General features: G+C 34.9%; 1 protein-coding gene across 6 annotated transcripts in view; it reads left to right on the top strand.

Moving 5' to 3' along the window:
* The window catches only part of LRBA (LPS responsive beige-like anchor protein), a 781419-nt gene that overhangs the window by 242302 nt on the left and 516883 nt on the right, over positions 1-22234 (top strand). For all 6 annotated transcript variants that reach the window (XM_019441290.2, XM_019441289.2, XM_019441291.2 and 3 more), the window contains exon 34: positions 1338-1399. In XM_019441290.2, coding sequence (XP_019296835.1) covers positions 1338-1399 — 62 coding nt within the window. The remainder of the gene's footprint in view (positions 1-1337; positions 1400-22234) is intronic.

Genomic DNA, 22234 nt, shown 5'->3' on the forward strand with positions numbered 1-22234 from the left:
GCTACACCAGCAATGACAGATGGACTATTGGTATGCTTCCTTTTGGCCTTGGAATTAGCCTGCAGAGCTATGCTCATTTCAAGCTCTACAGAAAGCATAATTTAGTCTGGTTAATGGCCTGCTTTCTTAATGCAACATGTAGATGTTCTGTGGCTAATTTTTATGCTGGTGCTTAACACTATTACCATCATTATTTCTATGTTAAATATTTTTTCAAACCATTGAGAAAAATGGTTCTTTTCTAAAAAGCGAAGGGGGGAAATAACCTATTTAATGAGAATGCTATTTGTAAGGCTACAGAATGGCAATGTGTGCCATTAGTAGTTATGAGCCAACATGACTAAAAGAGGTAAGGGGGAAGAACTACAGAGATAGAAGATTAAAGAAAGGGAATAGGATGGAATGGGCTGCCTGCAGGAGCTTTAATGGGAAGAAAGAAAGAAGATAATTCTGTATGGTGTGTAAGAGGCCACCAGGAATTACTTTAGTTGTTAAACCCTGGATTCCAAACTTGTGTTTGCTCAAAAAAATACAGAATGAAAAATTATATTTTTCTGATTATTAATAATGTACTAATTTAATGCTTTTAATTATGGGCATTGCTTTTTTTTTTTAACATACTGGTTATAAAATGTTCTTGTACCTTTTTAGATTTTATTGGTAATCAAAACTAAGGCAGTCTTTAGATATGTATTAATTGCTTAAAAGTTCCTTCCTGGGATACTTTTGGTGAACCTAAAGGAAACAGAAAAGAGAAAATGTAAATGAATTTATTTACAAGAAATCAAGAATATATAACAGAGAATGCTTGCACTTCTGTTAAGGTTTAGTGTGAGGTCACAGGTCAAGGTACTAATAAGAGTGTTTGGGATGTCTGCTGCCATGAAACAAAATGGAAACTTGATTGATAGCTAGAGGGTTGAAGGGAGAGAGTGTGGTGGAGAAAGCAAAGGTCAGGGAGCCATTTCCCTTCTCTGCATGTATAACAATCAACTCTCTCCAAAACAAAATGTAGATGATATTGATCAATATGGCATATGTTGTGCACATTTCTATGAGTATTGTGAAATGTCATTATATGTGGAATTCGATTAAGTGTGTTAGTAGTTTGAATACTGAAATGAAGTAGTCTACAAAAAAATTGTGGTAGTTTTGATACCAAGTTTCAAGTAATTACAGAGTACCTTGTTTACTCCTAGGATCAAATGTGTGTGGGTTTGGTTCTTAGCAAGATGCTTAATTTTATTTTAAAAACCAGTTTGGATAAAGTTGTATAACAGATCCCTCATATTTGTTTTATGCTTTGTAATTTTTCTTTTAAATTCTCTTTAAAATAGGTCTGGTTTGCATGAAGTCTAGTAGTTCAGTTGTGGAATTGGTTATGCTACTGTGTTCTCAGGTGAGTGATAAGAATAAATGTTGGATTAAAAGTAAATTCTTGCATGAATTTATTTTATAAGGAAGTTACAAATGTTTCAGTAGAAATTTTTGCTGTGATAGAGTTTTAAGTTTACAGTTTTAAAATTTTAAAATTTTATTTCTATTGCAAAAGGATTACTTCTTGTCTTTGATACTAACAGATGATTTTGTAGTGAGTGCTGAGAAAAAACAGATGAATGAGAAATAGGTTTTTAGAGTCACATTAAAAAATGTGTATAGCAAATGATCTTGAGATGGCTAAATTTCTTTGCTGCATATATTAAGGTTATAGAAACAGATTTATTTCTATACCTTGTGGAGTGCCACTCTGACTCCCCTAGGAATAATGGGTTTACTTCCCTTTTGTGTAGAGGTTATAAAATGAGTGATAAATAATTTTGAATTCTTGTCATTGCTAATTATTTTTGACATACGGAGTAGATTTGGGAAAACGTCAACAAAAATATGGCAGCCATCATAATAAGATGTAGTAAATAAATTCCTAAAGCAAAATTGCTTTCAGTGTTCAGAAATTTTATACCTCATATGGTAAGCTTTAATGATTTTTAGAAAACTTATGTAAAAATCATGTATCCTGGGATGGTTTTTCTTTTCTGTTTTGCAATTAAACAGATGAATGTTTTTATTGAGAGTTTTCTTTGTAGTCTCTTAAAAATGATACCTTGCTGGTAGTAAATTCCCCTACTTAAAACTTTAAAATAGCCTTTTTTAATAGGAAGGGTATTGGTCTAGAGGTCAAGGGTTCTGACCCATTTCAAAACCTTTGACCTTCATTTACAACTCTTGTGGTTTACTTGCCTGACGAATAAGGATAATGCAAAATTAATGTTTCTTTGCATCGATTTATTCATTTTAGTGCCTATATTGCCAAATTTATTTAGACTGTGCTGATGGACATTTCATGAATACAAATTAAAGAATCATAGAAGGTGTGAAAAATCAATACTATGCATTGTCAATAAAATGCAATAAGAACAATTACTTCTAGAGATTACACCCTAATGGATTTTTATAATGAACTTGTGAGGAGTAGTTATGTTTCTAGTGAGCTTATTATTCTTAGATTTAGCAAGAATCATGTTTGTATAATTTAATCATTTCCCTTAGAAAACTCCATTCCTTTAAAAGCTTAATGTAGAAAAATTTTCATTAATCTGATTTGAAATAATTGCTTATTTCTTGGATCTAAATTACCATATACCATTTTAAACCAACGCAAAATTACCTTTACTTTTAAGAAGCATTACCTTATAGTTTGGGATATTTCTTCACAGAGTATGAATTTGTTTATAGTGATATGATTGTTTCGTAGATGGATTTTGATAACAAATTTCCACTTTCTAGTTTAGAAGTATTGAATATATTCTTGATACATCAAAGCTGTTTCAGATAGTATATTACGTATTTGAATGTTAGAAGCTAAAACGATGAAGAATGACATGTTTTAATGCACCTATTTATCATGTATGTCACAGTCCTGTTTAATACTAATCCAATCAAATAGAGTATGAAGATCAGTTAGTAGAGTAAGTTGCAAAAGTCAGATATTCTCAAGATTTTTGTTTGAATAAAATCAAATACATTATTGGTTATTCGAAGTCCTTACCATTTTTTATGCGTTCTTCAAAAGTTCCATGGCATCTCTGTAAGATGTAGCACAGTGTGAAAAATGATGTGAAAAATGAAGCCAGAATTAGCTCCAGATGTATACAGATTGTTCCGGGGTGATAATTACATTTTTCACTTTGAATTTTCCTAATTCAAAGAGGTCAGATTGGCAGTCACAAAAGTGATTTATTTTGTTAAGAAGTGAACTGTCTTTTTCTACATGAAAGCTTAAGAGATATGAAATTGAATTTGAAGTTGACATTTTGCAGATACTGGGTGGGGATGGCTTGAGTTTGATTGATAATTTTTTTTAGTCTGAGATAGGGTGGGAAGTGAAAAGCTAGCATATTGCTAAAATTTTAATTAATTTTTTAAGGGGAGATGGAGAGGATTGAGTGCCAAAGATCGAAAGATCAGGTCAAAAACTCCTTTTTAATCACATAAATAATGGGATATGCTTATGAAGTTAACATCTGCAAATTTGATTTAAAACTTTACAAATTAGTTGGTGTTAATTTCATGACAGTCAGCCATGTTCTGATTATTTTTCTTGAATCCATTCAAAACTTATTTTCTTTTTGCTTTCTTTTTAACAAGGTGTGTAAATTAGCCACATTTTATTACGAAAGAAAGATTAGAGTCTAAATTTAAGAAATGAGGAAATGATCACATTTGTATTGCTGTCATTAAGACCAAACAGATCACTATGTATTTTCTTAAAGCTTCAACTAGGATTGTATTTTTCTGTCATTAAGACCAAACAGATCACCTAGGATTATATTTTTCAGTATTCACTTATTCATTATTAGGTTGATTAGACACCATTTCATATTTGTCCCATTTACGTCTTAACACTGTCAAGGCAAAAATACTATTATTTAGAATTGAAAAGCTTTCATGAAATACTCAGCATTGCATTTTTGAGTAAAGTTAAATTCTTAGTATTTATTAAATTAGGTTTGTTCATATATTGAATCTCATAAAATAGTTCAAAAACTACTTTCTCTTCAAAGCTTGATACATATATTTTTTTATTTCTTTAAAATAAGATGGATACTTTCTTCAGGAAACTGTATACACTCTGATGCACAGACAATTGAACAAATTCTCAATTTAAAATTTAGTTTTTCACAAGCATGTCACTTTTTTTGTGCCTGGTATTTGTTGTGTATGTGGATAAACCTTGTAGAAATCTATATGAATTTAAAGGAAATGCTAAATATTTCAAGTAATATTACTCCAGCATTGTGTAAAGCGTATCATGCTCATCTGACATTAATATCATTTTTGAAAGAATTGACATTGCATTCAAGGCCACTTTATAAAAGCGTTGCTTTGCTCATCCTAATTCAGTCTGACATACATTCCAATAACACTACCTCCCTTCTTGGGTTTAAAGCTAAATTTATGACTGTGCATTGTGAAGTGCATCATTTAAAAATGGTTTCAACCCAAAACATCTAATAAATAAATAATGTGTATGGCTACTCAGTAGTAGACTTTCTAGACTAGAAATCATTCCATCGGATACTCAACAGTCCACTATCGGAGAGGGCTGTCAGATAAATCTTAAGGTAGCTGCATTCATGTCCTGTAAATCACATATTATTGTCTGAGCCTTCTGCCAGGTCATCTATTCTTTTCCCATTTATCAGAAATGCATAGAGTATATAGAAAAACTAGAAGCACCATGTAGTCTGGCCTAGCATCCTGTCTGAGTAATTAATTAGTAGCAAAACTTAATTTAAAATACTGTTAGTCTGATTTTTCTTGAAGAATTTTTTCATCAGAATATATAGGTTGTTGCTACTTTGGCAAATATTTTTTTCACATGAAGGCTATGATAAAAGGTTTGGTCATTTTAGATTCAGGTGTTTCTATACCTCTGAATTATTAATTTAAATATTATAATAAGAACCAGGTGTTACCATTTTTATGACTCTTTTATGTCAGTTTGTGTTTGGGTTTTTGCTAGAGACTTTTTTTTTTCTTTCCTCTGAATCTTTATAGTTAAAATGTTTTTCTCTTTTCAATCACTTAGAATCTCTTGTAATTTGTTTTTTATAAATCTGCTTTTCTTATTTTTTAGTTTTCTCTTCTAAATATGTGACATTCATGTTCTTGCTCTATTTATTTTGTGAACTTTTCCTTTTTGTAGTTGCGATGAGTATTTTGAATAAAGTAGATAATTTAAACAAAACAAGGTGGGGGGCAGGGGGAGAAAAGCAAACCAGCTCTAAACCATGGCACAAAAGTATCCTTCATTATTAGGCCTCACTTACTGCTTAGACCTCATTTCTTACTACTTTGTTTTTATGTATACCTGTTACTCCACACAGTCCCTGGCACATGATGGCTACTTAGTGATAAATATTTATAGTTAAATAAATAATACAGCTTCCAGCTACACAGCAGTCTATCTGGAAATGGAAAGCTTTCTTTGACTCCTCTCTGCCCCACAGCTCTGACTCTGATATTCATCCAGAGCTGTGACTGGCTGTTACTCCTGCCTTTAAGTTGCCTATGATTTTTATTTCTCTTCCATTAGACACTAAGTTTCTTGAAGGCAAGCCCTGTGTTTTGTTTTGTATCTCCAACATCCAGGATAATTACTATTCAACCACATATTTATATAATTATATAATTAATAATTCACTGGTAGCAATGGTCATAAGTCAACACATTTTGGGCTTTTGTCTTTTGGTCTTTTTCATTATGACATATGACATACTCCCATACTTTTTGTCTATTATTCAGTGTATGTTAAGTGGTCATTTTTATTTTCAGCTATATTGTCCTAACCCAATTCTGTAGTTGTGCTCATTTATACATAAGGTCTTTGTTTTTTCTTTTCTTCTTTTTTTTTAATGTTTGTTTATCTTAGAGAAACAGAGTGTGAGTGGGGGCCTAGCGGACAGAGAGAGGGAGACCCAAAATCTGACGCCAGCTCCAGGCTCTGAGCTGTCAGCCCAGAGGCTGATGCAGGGCTCAAACTCATGAGCTGAGAGATCATGACCTGAGCCGAAGTCGGACGCTTAACTGACTGAGCCACCCAGGCGCTCGTGGGTCTTTGTTTTTTTGTTATCCTTTGGGTTAATCACTTTTACCTCTTTTTTAAAGATCAACTTTGTTGAAGCATAATTTATGTACAGTATATATGCACGTATCCTAATTGTACAGTTTGATGAATTTTGACGTATACAAAACATTGTAACACCTATTTCAATCCGGAAAGTTCCCTGTACCTTTTTACAATCAATCTCTACCCGTGTTACTACCTCAAGCTGCCACTGATTTGACTTCTGTTACTGTGGTTGAGTTTTACTCATTGTAGAATTTAATATAAATGGAGATTTACTTCTTTTAATTGTGGTGCTTAGATACTCAGAGTGTGCTCTATTTCGGGTATACTTAAACTTTTTTTGTGTAAATTCACTATCCCGTATTAAGAAAGTGATAGGGTGTTTTAAAAGAAATAATTGAATTAATAAAACAGGATTATCTTTTTGCCAACCACAGAATATGAATTTTGAGTATAATTTGCTTATTGAAAATATAAGTCTTCTTCAGTTACGCTTATTTTATACAAGGAAGTCCTATAGTATGGAGCTCTGCGTACAACAGTATGGTGAGGCCATTAACTATACTTTTAGAATGTTTTGTTTTTACTATCAGGTTCTGTTTAAATGGTATCTCTTCTACAGAGCTAGCTTGTTTGCTTCCTTCCTTTTTCTTTCTTGCTTTCTTTCTTGTTTTTATTTAAATTCCAGTTAACATACAATGTCATATTAGATTCAGGTGTACAATATAGTGATTCAACATCTCCATGTATCACCTGTTGCTCATCACAAGTGTACTCTTTAATCCCCATCACCTATTTAACCTATCTCCCACCACCTCCCCTCTGGTAACCCATCAGTTTATTCTGTGTAGTTAAGAGTGTGTTTCTTGGTTTGCTTATCTCTTGTTCCCCTTTGCTTCTTTGTTTTGTTTCTTAAATTTCACATATAAGTAAAATCATATGGTATTTGTCTTTCTCTGACTTATTTCACGTAGCATTTAGCATAATATTCTATAGCTTCGTTTGTGTCATTGCAAATGGCCAGATTTCATTCTTGTTTATGGCTGAGTAATATTCCATTATATTTTATTTAAATATGTAACATATATTTATTTAATATTATTTAAATAATATATATGTATATGTATATATGCATGCCACATTGTCTTTATCCATTCATCAGACTTTGGACACTTGGGCTGCTTCCATAATTTGGCTGTTGTAGATAATGCTACTGTAAACATCGGGGTGCATATATCCTTTTGAATTAGTAATTTTATATTGTTTGGGTAAGTACCTAGTAGTGCATTTGCTGGATCATAGGGCAGTTCTATTTTTAACTATGTGAGGAATCTCTCTACTGTTTTCCAGAGTGGCAACACCAGTTTGCATTGCCATCAGTAGTGTAGGAGGGTTCCCCTTTCTCCATATCCTTGCCAACACCTGTTGGTTTCTTGTGTTGCTCATTTTAACCATTCTAACAGGTGTGAGGTGATAACTCATTGTAGTTTTGATTTGCATTTCCCTGGTGATGAGTGATGTTGAGCATCTTTTCGTGTGTCTGTTGGCCTTCTGTATATCTTCTTTGGAGACATGTCTGTTCATGCCTTCTGCCCATTTTTTAATTGGATTATTCCTTTTTTGGATGTTGAGTTTTGTAAGTGTTTTGTAGATTTTGGATATTAACCCTTTATCTGATATGTCATTTGCAAACATCTTCTCCCATTCTATCAGTTGCCTTTTAGTTTTGATTGTTTCCTTCATGGTGTAGAAGCTTTTTTATTTTGATGTAGTCCCGATTGTTTATTTTTGCCTGTTTCAGTTTTGGTAATTTATATGTTTCTAGGAATTTATGCAATTTTTCCAGGTTGTCCAATTTGTTGGCATACAGTTTTTCATAAAATTCTCTTACAGTTGTTTGTATTTCTATGGGGTTGTTATTTCTCCTTTCTCATTTGTGATTTTATTTATTTGGGTCCTCTGTCTTCTTTTTTGGTATGTTTAACTAGAAGTTTATGAATTTTATTGAGTTTTTCAAAGAATCAGCTATTGGTTTCATTGGTCTGTGCTGTTTTTTTTTTTAGTTTCTTTATCATTTACTTCTGCTCTAATCTTTATTATTTCCTTCCTTCTGCTGGCTTTAGGCATTGTTTGTTCTTTTTTTCTAACTCCTTTAGGCATAAGGTTAAATTGTTAGTTTTAGATTTTTCTTGCTTCTTGAGGTATGCCTGTATTGCTGTATACTTCCCTCTTGGTACTTCTTTTGGTGAATCTCAAAGGTTTTAGACTATGATGTTTTCATTTGTATTTTTAAATTTCTTCTTTGATTTCTTGGTTGACCCATTCATTTTTTAATAGCATATTGTTTAACCTCCATGTATTTGTGGTCTTTCCAGATTTTTTCTTGTGGTTGGCTTCTAGTTTCACAGCATTTTAACCCGTATTTTAGCTATATGTTATTTCATATCCTTTCTGTGTGTGTGTGAGTTCCTTGACTGATATTTACAGAAATATTCATTTATACAGCTTTTGCGTTTCTTGCCCTTATATTGTTACTTTTTTTTTTAATGTTTATTTTTGAGAGAGACAGAGTGTGAGTGGGGAAGGGGCAGAGAGAGAGAGGGAGACACAGAATCTGAAACAGGTCCCAAGCTCTGAGCTGTCAGCACAGAGCCCGATGTGGAACTCGAACTCGGTAACAGTGAGATCATGACCTAGGCTGAAATTGGATACTTAACCGACCTAGCCACCCAGGTGCCCCTATGTTGTTACTCTGGTTTTTCCTTTTCACTCAAGAAGTCCCCTTTAATATATCTTGCAGTCTGATTTAGTTAGTTCACAAACTCCTTTAATTTTTGTTTGGGAAAATCGTTCTCTCTCCTATTCTGATTGATAGGCTTGCTGGATAGAGTATTGTTGGCTGCAGATTTTTCTCATTCAATTTTTTGCTTATATCATGCCACTCCCTTCTGGCTTGTCAAGTTTCTGGTGAAAAATCTCCAGATAAGTCTTATGGGTGTTCCTGGTAAGTTAATTATTTCTGTTGTCTTGATGCTTTTAAGTTTTTTTCTTTATTACTGTATTTTGTAAATTTTATTATAATATATCTTGGTATTGGCCTGCTTTTGTTAATTTTGATAGGAGTTCTCTGTGCCTCCGGGATCTGAATGTCTGTTTCCTTTCCCAGATTAGGGAATTTTTCACCTGTTATTTCTTCAAATTTTCTGCCCTCTTTTCTCTCCCTTTTTCATCTGGGACTTTATAATACAAATGTTATTATGTTTGATGGAGTCACTGAGTTCCCTAAGTCTGTTCTCATTTTGTACAAGTCTTCTTTCTCCCTTTTTTCAGCTTCATCACTTTCCATTACTTTGACTTCTGGGTCACTAATTTGTTCCTCTCCTTCTTTTGCCTTCTGTTCATTGCATCAAGTATGTTTCTAATCTCGTTTATTGCATTCTTCATCTCTGATTGATTCTTTTTTAACTCTTTTATCTCTACGGTAAGAATCTCACTGATAACTTCTTTTCTTAAGCCCCTTGAGTATCTTTATGATCATTGCTTTAAATTCTCCATCAGGAGTATTACTTACATCTGTTTTGCTTAGATTTTTGGTGTTGACTTTATCTTGTTCTTTCATTTGGGATAAATTCCTCCATCTTGGCATTTTGTCTAAGTCTCTGCCTTCTTCTCTGTGTTAGAAAAGCCATTTATGTCTCCTGCTTCTGAAAGTAATGGCCTTATGAAAAAGAGGTCATGTAGTGCCCAGGGCCTGGCACTTCAGGAAGTGTCTCCAGTGTGTGTTGTATGTCTTCTGCTGTTGTGTTCTGTCTGCTTTATCCTTCAGGCCAGTGGTCTGCAGAGGCTCTTCTTGTCTGCTGTGGGCAGAGTTTGATTCCTGGCCTCAACAGGGTGAGTTTTAAGTAGGTGTGCTGTGACCTGCTTGTGAACTGAGATCTGTCACCATCTCCACTGGAACTGAGACCTTGTGAAACTCTCTGGGCAAGGGCTTCTGCTAGTTTTCTGTTGGAGGGGCTTTCCATGCTGGATCTGAGGCAAGTGTGACTGAAACAGGCAGTTCCACTGGAGCACAGGGGGCTGGGACTTGGTGTAAGCAAGTTAGCAGCCAGTGTTGGTGTTATGCTGCTTCCTTAATGTGGCTCTTTGTTTATCTTGAGGGGTGGAGGAGGGAAATAGTGCCTTTCATCTCCTTTGTTCCTAGAGAGGGGTCTGTGTGAACCCTGGCTTTTAGGGACACCTCTGAGAACAGGGAATAATCTTCCCACTGTGTGCTCCAGGGGTTCTTCAGATCATTGTTTATATGCTGTCTGTTCCTGAGTTGTTTGCCTGCCTTCTCTCTAGGGATCATGGCAGTGCCCTCCAGGCTCTTTCTCAGCCAAGCCTGCTGACCTTTGAAATTGTAGGGCTGTAAGCCCTGGTGGTTGTAGGAACTCAACCCCTCTTGTTTTCCAAGTCAGTGTCTTTGGGGGAAACATTCTTCTTGTGTGTTCCCCTGTTGCTCCTCTGTCTTGTGCCCGTCTCCATGATCACAGCTATCTCCCCACTGTAGCTGCTATGATCCATTTCCCCCCTAAACCTCATCTCTGAACTTTCTGCCTTCTTCAATGTGGCCTCCTCTCTCCCTTTCATTGTAGGGTTTGTTCTTATCGGGTCAATTTCTGGGGTATTAAGTTTGATTTGCTAATTATCCAGTTGTGTTCGTGGGACAAGGTGAGCCTCGGGTCCTACTCCACTGCTGTCTTCCTGCTCACTCTTCTGCAGAGCTTTGTGTGAATTTGTCTGCCCTGAGTCCTCCTCTCTATGCATGCTTGTGCATATTCTTTTATTTAGCAGACATGTATTGGATGCTTTTAAGATAAGCCCCTCTTTTTAAAGAAAGTATGTTCAAATGAGAAAGACAAACAATTGTAATACAATATAGAAGTTCATGAGGACTTGGAGAGAAACAGAAATAGAGGGGCAGGGTGTGGACCTAGGGACTATCAATCCCTGTTTAATTTAATACCATTTTTGTTTCTGTTCTTGAATAGATCATTTCAGGTGACTGACTTGCAATGAAAATTTTTTGAATTCTTGGGGTGCCTGGATGGCTCAGTTGGTTAAGGGTCTGACTCTTGATTATGGCTCAGGTCATGATCTCATAGTCATGAGACTGGGCTCTGTGCTGAGATTCTCTCCCTCTCCCCACTCCCCCACTCATGCTTGTGTACTCTCTGTCAAAAAAATAAATACTTTTTTTTGTAAATTTTTATCTGTTCTTATACTTTCATCAGGAAAAATGGATATTAAAATTCTTAAATCATTTGCTCTACTTCTTTCAGTAGGTATAGCTTTCCTTGATTGGATTTGTGGTAGCCATGTGCTTGTTTGGTCAGTGTTCACTATCCAAAATTTTATATTTTTTAAAATATAGTATTTTTATTTTATTTTTTTTTTTATTTTAAAAACAGAACATACAAGCAGGAGAGAGGGCCAGAGGGGAGGGAGAGAGGGAGAGAGAGAGAGAGAGAGAGAGAGAAAGAGAAAGAATCTCAAGCAGGCTCCATGCTAAGCTTGGAGCCCAGTGTTGAGCTTGATCCTACAACCCTGGGATCATGACCTGAGCCAAAATCAAAAGTCAGATGCTCAACTGACTGAGCCATCCAGGTGCCCCTCACTATCCAAAACTTATAGTAAAGCAAATTCCAGTTTGTGTACTGTATGAAGATAATGGGTGTTCTGTGAAAAAAATATATAGTGGGATATAACTTTGGTAATGTTTGAATTTAATTAGCTTTCTTTACTGGAGGGCCCCTTAAAGCCTTTAGTAAATATGTGTTTATGTATGGGAGTGTGTGTTGTGTGTTTGTGTGTATAAAATATGTATATAAAAATATGTATATAATGTATATTGTTGAGTCTGTAATGGAAATAATATTAGCACATTTGATCACAGAATCGTCTTTGTGGTCATGGTACATGTGGATAAGTTTTATAAAATACACTTTGAGAAAAGCTGCTGTTGCATCAGAGATGAGACAGTGAATAATGCAGGAAATGCCTCTTTTTTGGTACTCTTTTGTTTTTTCTTTGCTTCTTCAATCACAGTGTCTAAAAAAAAATCACTAGATATGCAAAAGTAGTTATTTTCTTCATGAAACACTGTGATTATTTTTGCTTCATTTAGAAGAAATTATCTCAAGTCATTTATTCTCTCTCCTTTGTAGGTAATTTGAACATAACTCCCAGTTTACATGTTATTTCTGAAGAGAGAGTTCTTTAGAAGTGATTGTAGTAAGAATTGGCAATTCTTTCTAGAACATATTAAGTTTAATGAGGACTGTGTGTGTGTGTGTGTGTGTGTGTGTGTATTTTGTTTTTCTTTTTTACAATATTTATATAGTACTAACCCTGAGTTTAGGATAAATTCAAATATTTTGACATCAGTTGATAATATTGCTATTTCCTATATTGATTGAGTGAATCGCATTATGTTTTTAGCCAATATTGTGGTGATTTGTGCTGTATATTGAAGTTCAAGTATATAGCATAAAGTCTGGAAACCAGGGTGAGAATATATTTTATGTTAATGGATATTACCTATATTATTATTGACCTGTGTATAGAATTGAATTTCGGTATGCACTTAATGAGGTCCCAGAGGTTCAAAAGAAAATGAAATTAATCTATGTGAATGTTATATGATATAGTTTCAAATGAAATAAGTTTTCAGTAAATATTTGTCAAATAAATGAATAAAATTTTAGCAATAGACTGTTTATAGTTACATATCTAAGTCATAAATTGGCAAGTTCTCTTCACATGTCATCCATTTATTCATCGAATCAGCTAGGATTTGCAGTAGCGTGGGTGGGATCGCAACCTAGATATAATAAAAATGTGAAGTCATTAAAGACGCTAATACAGTTGAAGAATTAAGAGTGGAGATATTATCCTGTGGTGTAAGGCTGGGCTTTTTTACTGAAATCTGTAGTACTTCTGTGTTTCAAAAGTGTAATTTATGTATAAGGCATTTTCTTGAGACAGTAAACAAAATGAATCTATTGTGGAGATCCTGAACCCTGAGAATTAAGTAGAGATTGGAATGCCATAGTTGACATTCATTCAGTTAGATTTCCGGACAATTAAATTAATAGATGGGAGTGGCGTTTGCTATTCTATGATCTGAAGAACTCAGTCTGTGACATGTGTAGATATTTTTGACACGAGAATGCATTACCAAAATCTCTCTGTGCATGTATTATGTAATAAAAATACTCATATGTTTGCTTTTACTATAAAAGTAATTCCAAATCCTATTAACTATTACTTGTCTTCCAGTCTTAGTTTATATGACCTCAACATTGGATTATGAGTTATGAATTTAATTCTATCCTAAATTTCAATTTACAAAGATGAGTGATAAAGAAGAGTTAAACTTGGGTCGCCTGGGTGGCTCAGTCGGTTAAGCGGCCGACTTTGGCTCTGGTCATGATCTCATGGGTCGTGAGTTCGAGCCCCGCGTTGGGCTCTGTGCTGACAGCTCAGAGCCTGGAGCCTGTTTCGGATTCTGTTTCTCCCTCTCTCTGACCCTCCCCCATTCATGCTCTGTCTCTCTCTGTCTCAAAAATAAATAAACATTAAAAAAAAAAAAAAAGAAGAGTTAAACTTAGAGATTTAAGAGCTCTGTTTGTGCCATAATATATTTTTTGTTTCTTTCATTGGATGAAAAACTTCTTGAGGTCAGGAAATGATTTTTTTCTTCATTTTATTCTGTAGTGCTTATTAGGGTCATAATAATAATAAAATAAACATTTGATAGATAAGTGTTGAGTAAGTCAATGTATTTATCTTATTTAGGTAAAATTTTCCTTTAAATTAAGTTTTGATTCATTGAAAAGTATTTAAAGAATAGACACAATTCACTTTAATGATTGTTAAATTCTTTCTTGATCTGAAATACATTAACCTTATACATAGGCTTCAAACCCTTGTTGTGAACTCTTACCTTATAGTTAAAGGTTTTAAAGTAAGAAAGTAATACATATTAAATCTCCTTCACCTGATAAGCTTTGGGTATCAAAAGATCTGATTAAAAGAATAACAACTGATTACTTCTCATGAAGAAATCAAGTCTGTGCATTGTAGGTTTTCTTCTTTCTGTAGAGTTATTTCTATCACCTTTAAGCCATTAGCTTCAGAAACTCAGCATTTGTTCCAGACATCACATTTTCTGCTAACAAAATATGAACAGATGGTAGTTCTCGCCAAAATGTATTAATACCTGTAAGTCATTGTTTCACAAAAGAAACAAATCTATATCTGAGTAGAAAGATTTTCACCATTTTGTTTCAAAGTGCTAAAAAGTGCTTGCATGGCAACAAATTGGCAAAATGTATTAAATTAAATGTTGAAACTCATACCTTGATATGCTATAAGTAAATCATTCCCTTTTTTTTGTAACCGACCTTATTTTTTCCAGTGAAAATAGGACTTTGGAGTCATTGGCTTCTTTTAAGATCAGTTTATATGTATTATAGTACAACTAGGATCAATGTAATTTAATATTTTAACCTTTCATAATGTTACACCTCCCTTTTATTTTTGGATGTGTTTATATTCATCCTCAGAAAATACTTGTAGAAAATAAGTGAATGTAAATTGATTGTCTCTGAGCTTTGTTATAGTCGGTGCTCACAACCTTTTGATTATGAATAGGTGAGAATCAATAGAGTAGTGACTGACATTGAGAAGAAAAAAATAAAAAGAAGAGTCTTCCATTACAACCACCCATATTTGCCTTAGAGCTTCTTTGAGCATTTTATCCTTATAATGGACAAAGGCTTTGAGCATAGGCGTTCTATATTGAAATGCTCAGAATTAGTTTTATGTACAATATAAACAGTTGATCTTATAAGAAGGAACTACAGAGCAAGTCTGTGGGAATTAGAAAAAGTAGTTCAAAATTCAGGCTGTATTAACTGATTATGAAAAATCTTAAATGTACTAAAAATACTAATGTTAAAATACTTGAAATGAGCTTTCTAACTTTATGCTAATGTGGTAAAAATATTTATGACTTACTTGATTTAAATTTTTATAAGAGATAACTTGATTTTATAAGATGGAAGCATTTCTTTCTAAACATCAGCAAAAACATTAAAAAGTCAATCAGACTAAGTACTGCATTTTACTTTCAGAAAATAAAATATTTAAGTTGATTGGTTAGTGCACATTAATTGATCTTTATTTAAGTCTGGATGCTTTCCAGACTGTTCCAGTATTAATTTAAAGTGCTTTGTTACAACTAAAGAGAAGCATAATTTAACTTTAGATGTAGGATTTATTCTGAAATACAGGCATCCTGTTGATTCACTAGCACACGAGGTTTCAGAAAACACAACCTTTTAAGGTAAATTCTGTGGAACTGGCGGTACACCCTGTGGCTTGGCCGTCTAGTCAGAAGGATGATACCATGCTGACTATATAACTAGATCTTTGAACATTATTCTCAAGGGTGGTAAATGCAAAACAAAGTAATATCAACTGGCACTTAATTCTGCAAGTTCCCTGCTGATTGGGGTATTCATTGAAATAGAACTCTTCCTGACAGGAAGTCAGCCTATGAGTATGGAGACATCTGAAAATAAAGTGTGTTTTAATTTGGCACCCTGCCATTTTACAACTGGTCTTTTAAATTTGGGATTAAGAAGAGAGTTAGCAAAAAGGAAGAATACATGAATGGAAATAATCCAAAATGACCTTTTTCTTTAGCTTTAATGTAATTATGAATACAGGTTGGTGTCTCTTTCTCAGCTATTATCGCTTGGTTTTTCTTAGTCCTTTTTTCTATTATTTCAAATTAATCTATTGAAGTTTAAGAATTACAGAAAGGCTAGGTTAAATGTACAGAGCTTAAGATTGTCTTTGTTTAATATCAGACTCTGATAACTTTGTGAAGACTGAACTGTATTCTTTACCATATATTTTAAAATAAATATTATATAATTTAATGGATTTAATCAGAATATTCAAATTTCTGAGGATTCAGATTTAAATTTTGCTGTCTGAAGTGTTTACACTGTTTGGCTCAGTTGGTCTGAGATAAAAGTTATTTTGCACATTAGTGCCTGAAATAGGTATTTAGTATATAATAGCATAATATAGGAAGGGATAATTATTATATATTAGTAATTACACATATATTCCATCTATTATACATTTCTTAGGCAGGCAGCTATTTTTAGTTAAGCTGCCGTTTTTATGACATGAGCTTCCATAAAGCATGTATGCAGTTTTAAGAAAATCTGAAGTTGGAACTTTGATTTAGACCTGAATGAAGTTAAGAATCAGAACCCTGAAGGCTATTTGTTTTTCTAATAGTAAATTCCTCAGCTGCTGGAAGTAGACTAGAGGAGACTGTTGTCTCCATCATGTACAACAAGGAGAAAAGTAAAGGATGCCTTGGACAGGATCTTAAGAAGAGGCCGAGGCCAGGGAAATACTGTGATGATAGATTTTGAATTTTATTTTACTTTAAAAAAAATTTTTTTTAACATTTATTTATTTTTGAGACAGAGAGAGACAGACCATGGACAGGGGAGGGTCAGAGAAAGACGGAGACACAGAATCTGAAACAGGCTCCAGGCTCTGAGCTGTCAGCACAAAGCCCGATGCGGGGCTCAAACCCACGGACCGGGAGATCATGACCTGAGCCGAAGTCGGATGCTTAACCGACTGAGCCACCCAGGCGCCCCTAGATTTTGAATTTTAATAAATGTTTATGCTCTACTACCACTTATCAACTCAGTAACCAAGTCTCACTTGCTTGAGACTCAGTTTCTTCTTGAGTGAAATGGGTGTAATAAAGATTGTGTTAGATAACATGAGAAAGTATATAGAACATTTCCTAGCTCAAAGTAGATTGTAAATTAAAATCAGTTTCTGAATCTGTCAGCATGAAAAGCATTGTGTCTGGGCTCTTAGCATTGTTACAGTAACACAATAAAGAATTAGAGATCTGCACCAAAGTGAAAGGAGAAAACAGTTTTATTAAAGCAACAGTACACTGTCTAGGGGAGAGCTGGCAGGTTTCCAGAGGCGGAACCAACCAGTAGGTTGTTTTAGGATTGGGTATTACTGGGTCTCTCTGGGCTGGGAGGAGCTGGAAAGCACAGTGGGGTGGTCTCTAATGCAAGCTGCTTTGAGTCATTTGAAGGACTACTCCCACAGGTTGGGAGGGAGAGTTTTTGACCCTACAAGGTTTATACCAGAGCAGCCTTTCTCTGCGGAAGGAGAGGGTAACTATAACGCAAACGCATTGTATTGAATCTAGGGGTTACCGTCTGGCAGAGGTGGAAGAAGAGAGCCCATGCTCTGCACCTGTGGCTCTTGATCTATCAGCCCCAAGGTCTTGGAAGCCATAAAGTCAGGATGTTGTGCTCCTGGGCTTTTAATGTGTGACTTGTTTATCATAGTCCTTACCTCCAGCTCCTGTCTCTACCATTTTCCCCTCAGAGATTTGGGCCTCTGGCTTGGGGCATTCTAGCTTCTACCTAACAAATCTAATGTGTTTTTAACAGCATACAAAAATGTTCTCCCTTTGTTCAGTATTTTCAATGACTCTTGTTTTCTTTTCATGAAGGTAATTTGTTTTTTTAGATCTTTGCTTCACACATTCAGTCCACCATTCTGTACTGTCTTTTTTAAACAATTATTTTCTTTCCTACCTGTGGTTATATGCCCAGTCTAATACATTTTTATCTCATAGAACCATAGAATATTAGAGCTAGGAGAATTCCAATAGATGACTAGTTTTTGGCCTTTTCCAAGTAGACAAGGTTAATGGGTAACATATTTTCCATAGGATCCCAAAGGTGATTCTACCCTTTTCTGTGCTAACTATACTGAAAGCCCCTCTTAGGAAAGTCAATAAAGTACAGTTTTAATACTTGAACACTATTTGAAGTATATGGGTCTGCTTTTATGCAGATTTTTTTTTTTTTGATAACTACGGTGCTGTAAATGTTATTTTCCTTTCCTTAGATTTTCTTAATAACATTTTCTTTAGGTTAATTGTAGGAATATATTATATAATGCATATAAAGTATGTCTTTTTCAATGTTTATTTTCATAGAGAGTAGGAGCGTGCATGTGCATGGGAAAGGGGGCAGAGAGAGAGAGAGGGAGAGAGAGAATTCCAAGCATGCTCCCTACTGTCTTTGTAGAGCCTGATGAGGGGCTTGATCTCATAAACGATGAGATCATGACCTGAACCAAAATCAAGAGTTGGACGCTCAACCAGCTGAGCCACCCAGGTGCCCCCATACAAAATATGCCTTAATCAACTGTTTAATTAATAAGGCTTCTGGTCAACAGTAGACCATTAGTTAGTAGTTAAGTTTTAGGAGAGTCAAAAGCTATATGCAGATTTTCAACTGTGTGGAATCAGTGCCTCTAACCCCTATATTTTACAGGTGTCAACTGTATACCTGAATACAAGTGAGATTGATGGTTGTTATAGAGATCACTACTCTAATGATTTTTTTTTTTTTTGAGAGAGCATGAGCAGGGGAGAGGGACAGAGGGAGAGAGAGAATCTTTTTTCTCTTTTCTTTCTTTCTTTCTTTCTTTCTTTCTTTCTTTCTTTCTTTCTTTCTTTCTTTCTTTCTTTCTTTCTTTCGAGAGAAAGTGAATTGGGGAGAGGGGCAGAGGGTGAGAGAATTTCAAGCAGACTCCAAGCTCAGTGTGAGCCCAACGCGGGGCTCAATCCCATGACCCTGGGATTATGGCCTGAGCCAAAACCCGAGAGTCATTTGCTCAACTGACTGAGCCACCCAGGTGCCCTACTAATGATTTTTTAAAGGGTCTCTTTTGTATACTTCAGACCTTTAAGTTTATGTTACATTACTTTCAACACACCCCCCCTGTGTTAACCATAGTGAAGAAATACTTTACTAGAGTTAATCTAGTTCATTGATGATGAACTTTTTTTCTGGCTAAATATATCATTGTCATTAATAGTTGCTTATTATGAGTTTCACCTTGAGTCCGATCAGAATGGGGGTGACGGAAAGGGATAAAAGGAGATAGCATTTGAAAAACACCTCTGTAAAAGAGTCACAGATTATGAACCAATTTACTCCTTTATTGTGAAATGACCTGCCTCCTTTCTGTTGATTTTACTTCCTTCAGTACATTTTGACAAATTTACTTACCGAGGAGAGTCTCTTTAGATTTCCTAAGAGAAGTTACAGTTTACTCTCTTGTCAAATTCAAACTCCTCTGCCTTATTTTCAAGGTGTTTGATAACTGTTTTATTTTATACTTCTGTGCTGCCTTGTGAATAGTATTGATATTTGACATGTGTGCTACGGACATCATGCCATTTTCTTGGTAATTTACCAAAAAAACCAAGCTCCATAACCCTAAACCCATTCTCCACATTGTCCTGACACTATCCTTTTCACGGTATGCATTTACATATAATGAGTATGAAAATGTATACTAATGTCCTAAATACTAGACACACACTGCATTCGTTGATACTAATTATATATGTGTGGTTTTTTATTTTTTGAGAGAGTGAGAGTGCATGTGCATGCTTGTGTGCCAGGGTAGCGGCAGAGGGAGAGGGAGAATGAATATTAAGCAGGCTCCACATCCAGTGCGGAGCCTGACGCGGGGCTGGATCTCATGACTGTGAGATAATGACCTGAGCAGAAATCAAGAGTCAGACGCTTAACCAACTGAACCATCCACCTGCCCCAAATAGTAATTACGTGTTTTGGAAAATTATTTGGAAACTTAAATTTTTATTAGGCATTCAATTAAAACAGTCGCATTATCTATTTTTTTTTAAATAAAAGATTGTTTTTATTTTTAAGTAATCTCTATACCCAACATGGGGTTCAAACCCACAACCCCAAGATCAAGAGTCCCATGCTCCACTGACTGATCCAGCCAGGACCCCCAAAACAGTGGTATTGCCTTACTGGGTCTTTCGGTTTGTCAGTTTATTCTCGTTACCAGTTACTACATAATCGAGGGCAAATTTCCTTTTGGTTTCTTGTTTCTTTTTTGTAGGAAAGATGATCTATTCCTTTACCTAAGGAAGCTTATACATTCGCTTAATCTTTCAGAGTTGTCTCACATGCATATCTATTCAAAAGACTCATTGTTGTTTGTAGCACAAGTCTAATTTGTGAGAATAGGGTCCTATCTGCTAGTACTGTAAGTTAAGGAGAAAAGGAGTTTGGTCACTAGCAATAAAGTAAAATAATGGGAGAATTTTTTTTAACAAGCTTTCTTTTTCTTATTCCTTTTTTCCACCTCTGGACTGCTGCCTTACTTATTCAAATATTTGGCAGTGCTGTCTTTACTTCTCTGTTAATTAATTGTAAGAAGTTGCTGTTTATGATGTCTGCTTGTTACTAGTAGCTCAGTGGCTCAGCTTTCAGTTTCATGTAGCTTGATAGGCTTTATATTTTGTAAGTTAAACTGATTTTTTTGGAACTGAAAACAAAACCAGTCACAACTCAGTCACTGTTAGAACCAACACTTTGAGGTGTTGACTTGCTTAACATTTTTCCACCTCTTGTCATGATATACTAATTTTTTTAAAAAATGTTTTTATTTCTCTGAATCTTAAATTTTTTGAACTTCAACTTGCTGTTTTTGTTCTTTTAATTTGATTTCTCTAGTGTGATAGGTTCCTCAAAATTATCCATGTCAAATCCCTGGAATCTGTGAATGTTACCATATTTGGAAAAACGATATTTTGTGTGTGATTCAGTTGAGGATTTTGAGATGAGGGAACACTACTGAATTGTCTGGATGGGCCCTAAAGGCCATTATATCTATTTTTATAAGTGATAACCAGATGCATATTAAGAGAGAGGCACACAGAGGAGAGTGTGAAGATGAAACAGAGAGCAATGTGGCCACAAGCCAAAGAATGCTGACAGCCACCAAAGCGGGGAAGGGCAAGGAACACCTTCTCCCCTAGAGCCTCCGGAAGGAGAGGAGCTTTGCTGACACCTTGATTTTAGTTCAGTGAAACTGATTTTGGACTGTGGCCTCCAGAACTGTGAGGGAAGAGACTTTAAGTTTGTGACAGTTTGTCTAGTAATGCTTTGATGATGTCTTGAGTGTTCTTAGTGCAGTCCTCCTCAGGCCTTCACCTAACAGTGTTATGATTTCCTTAACAAGGATTTGCAGGTTTGTTATTGGAAAATTGAATCAGGTACTATTGAGAAATCAAAGAGACCGAGAGTACCACCTTTAAAATGTTTCACCATAGTAGAAGAGAGCAGTGCCAGTTTGTGAAGTTATTGACCCACCTCCACCCCCAAAAAAGTAAAAGAAGCTAATATTGCATGTATTTCTAATGGAGAAGGAATTGATAGGAATAATATACTGCCACAGAGATGTACTATTGATTATTTGTTTCATCAGCCCTGGTTTATTTGTGCAGCAACTGGACTATCAAGTATTTCATTGTATCACTGTTTCAGTTATGTTGTAGGTCAAAGAATGATCTACATGATGATTTTTATCCCAACATATCCTTAGGACTTTTGCATTATACTTAAAGCTGCTGTCAGCTAAAATCTTACTGGTGCATTGATAAATATTTGAAAGAGTTAAGGAATCATTCTGGACTGAAAAGTCTTTTTCCTCTTCACCAGAAGTCATCAAGTATACTGTGATTGGCTACAAGTTGTGGCTGTTGAGAACTATTAACATGTTATTGTAGCATGCAATATATGTGTCTTTTAAAATCAAGACCAAAACTTTGTAGGTTGATAATAGCGTGAGATTTGGAAAAATTTTATTCTAAGATACCATCATTTCATAGCATAAGCATAAAAGAAAAGTTATTTGCCCCTAATGAATGTTAAAATAAATGTGGTTTTGCAGTTATTTATTTTCCACGTGGTGTAAAACTGCACTGAAGTTCAAATCTCACTTTATATTAACATTAGGAATTTACTCAGTGAATACATAGTATCGGTTTACTGTGGTCACTATTAGAGTGGAAGATCCCAAATGGTTAAACAGCAGGAGAGTTTTCAGTTTTTACTTTAAAACTGCTGTTTTCTATATGCCTTATTTACTACATGT

This window comes from Panthera pardus, unplaced genomic scaffold, assembly GCF_024362965.1.
Source record: "Panthera pardus isolate Hobbes unplaced genomic scaffold, ASM2436296v1 HiC_scaffold_13, whole genome shotgun sequence".
Classification (NCBI taxonomy): Eukaryota; Metazoa; Chordata; class Mammalia; order Carnivora; family Felidae; genus Panthera; species Panthera pardus.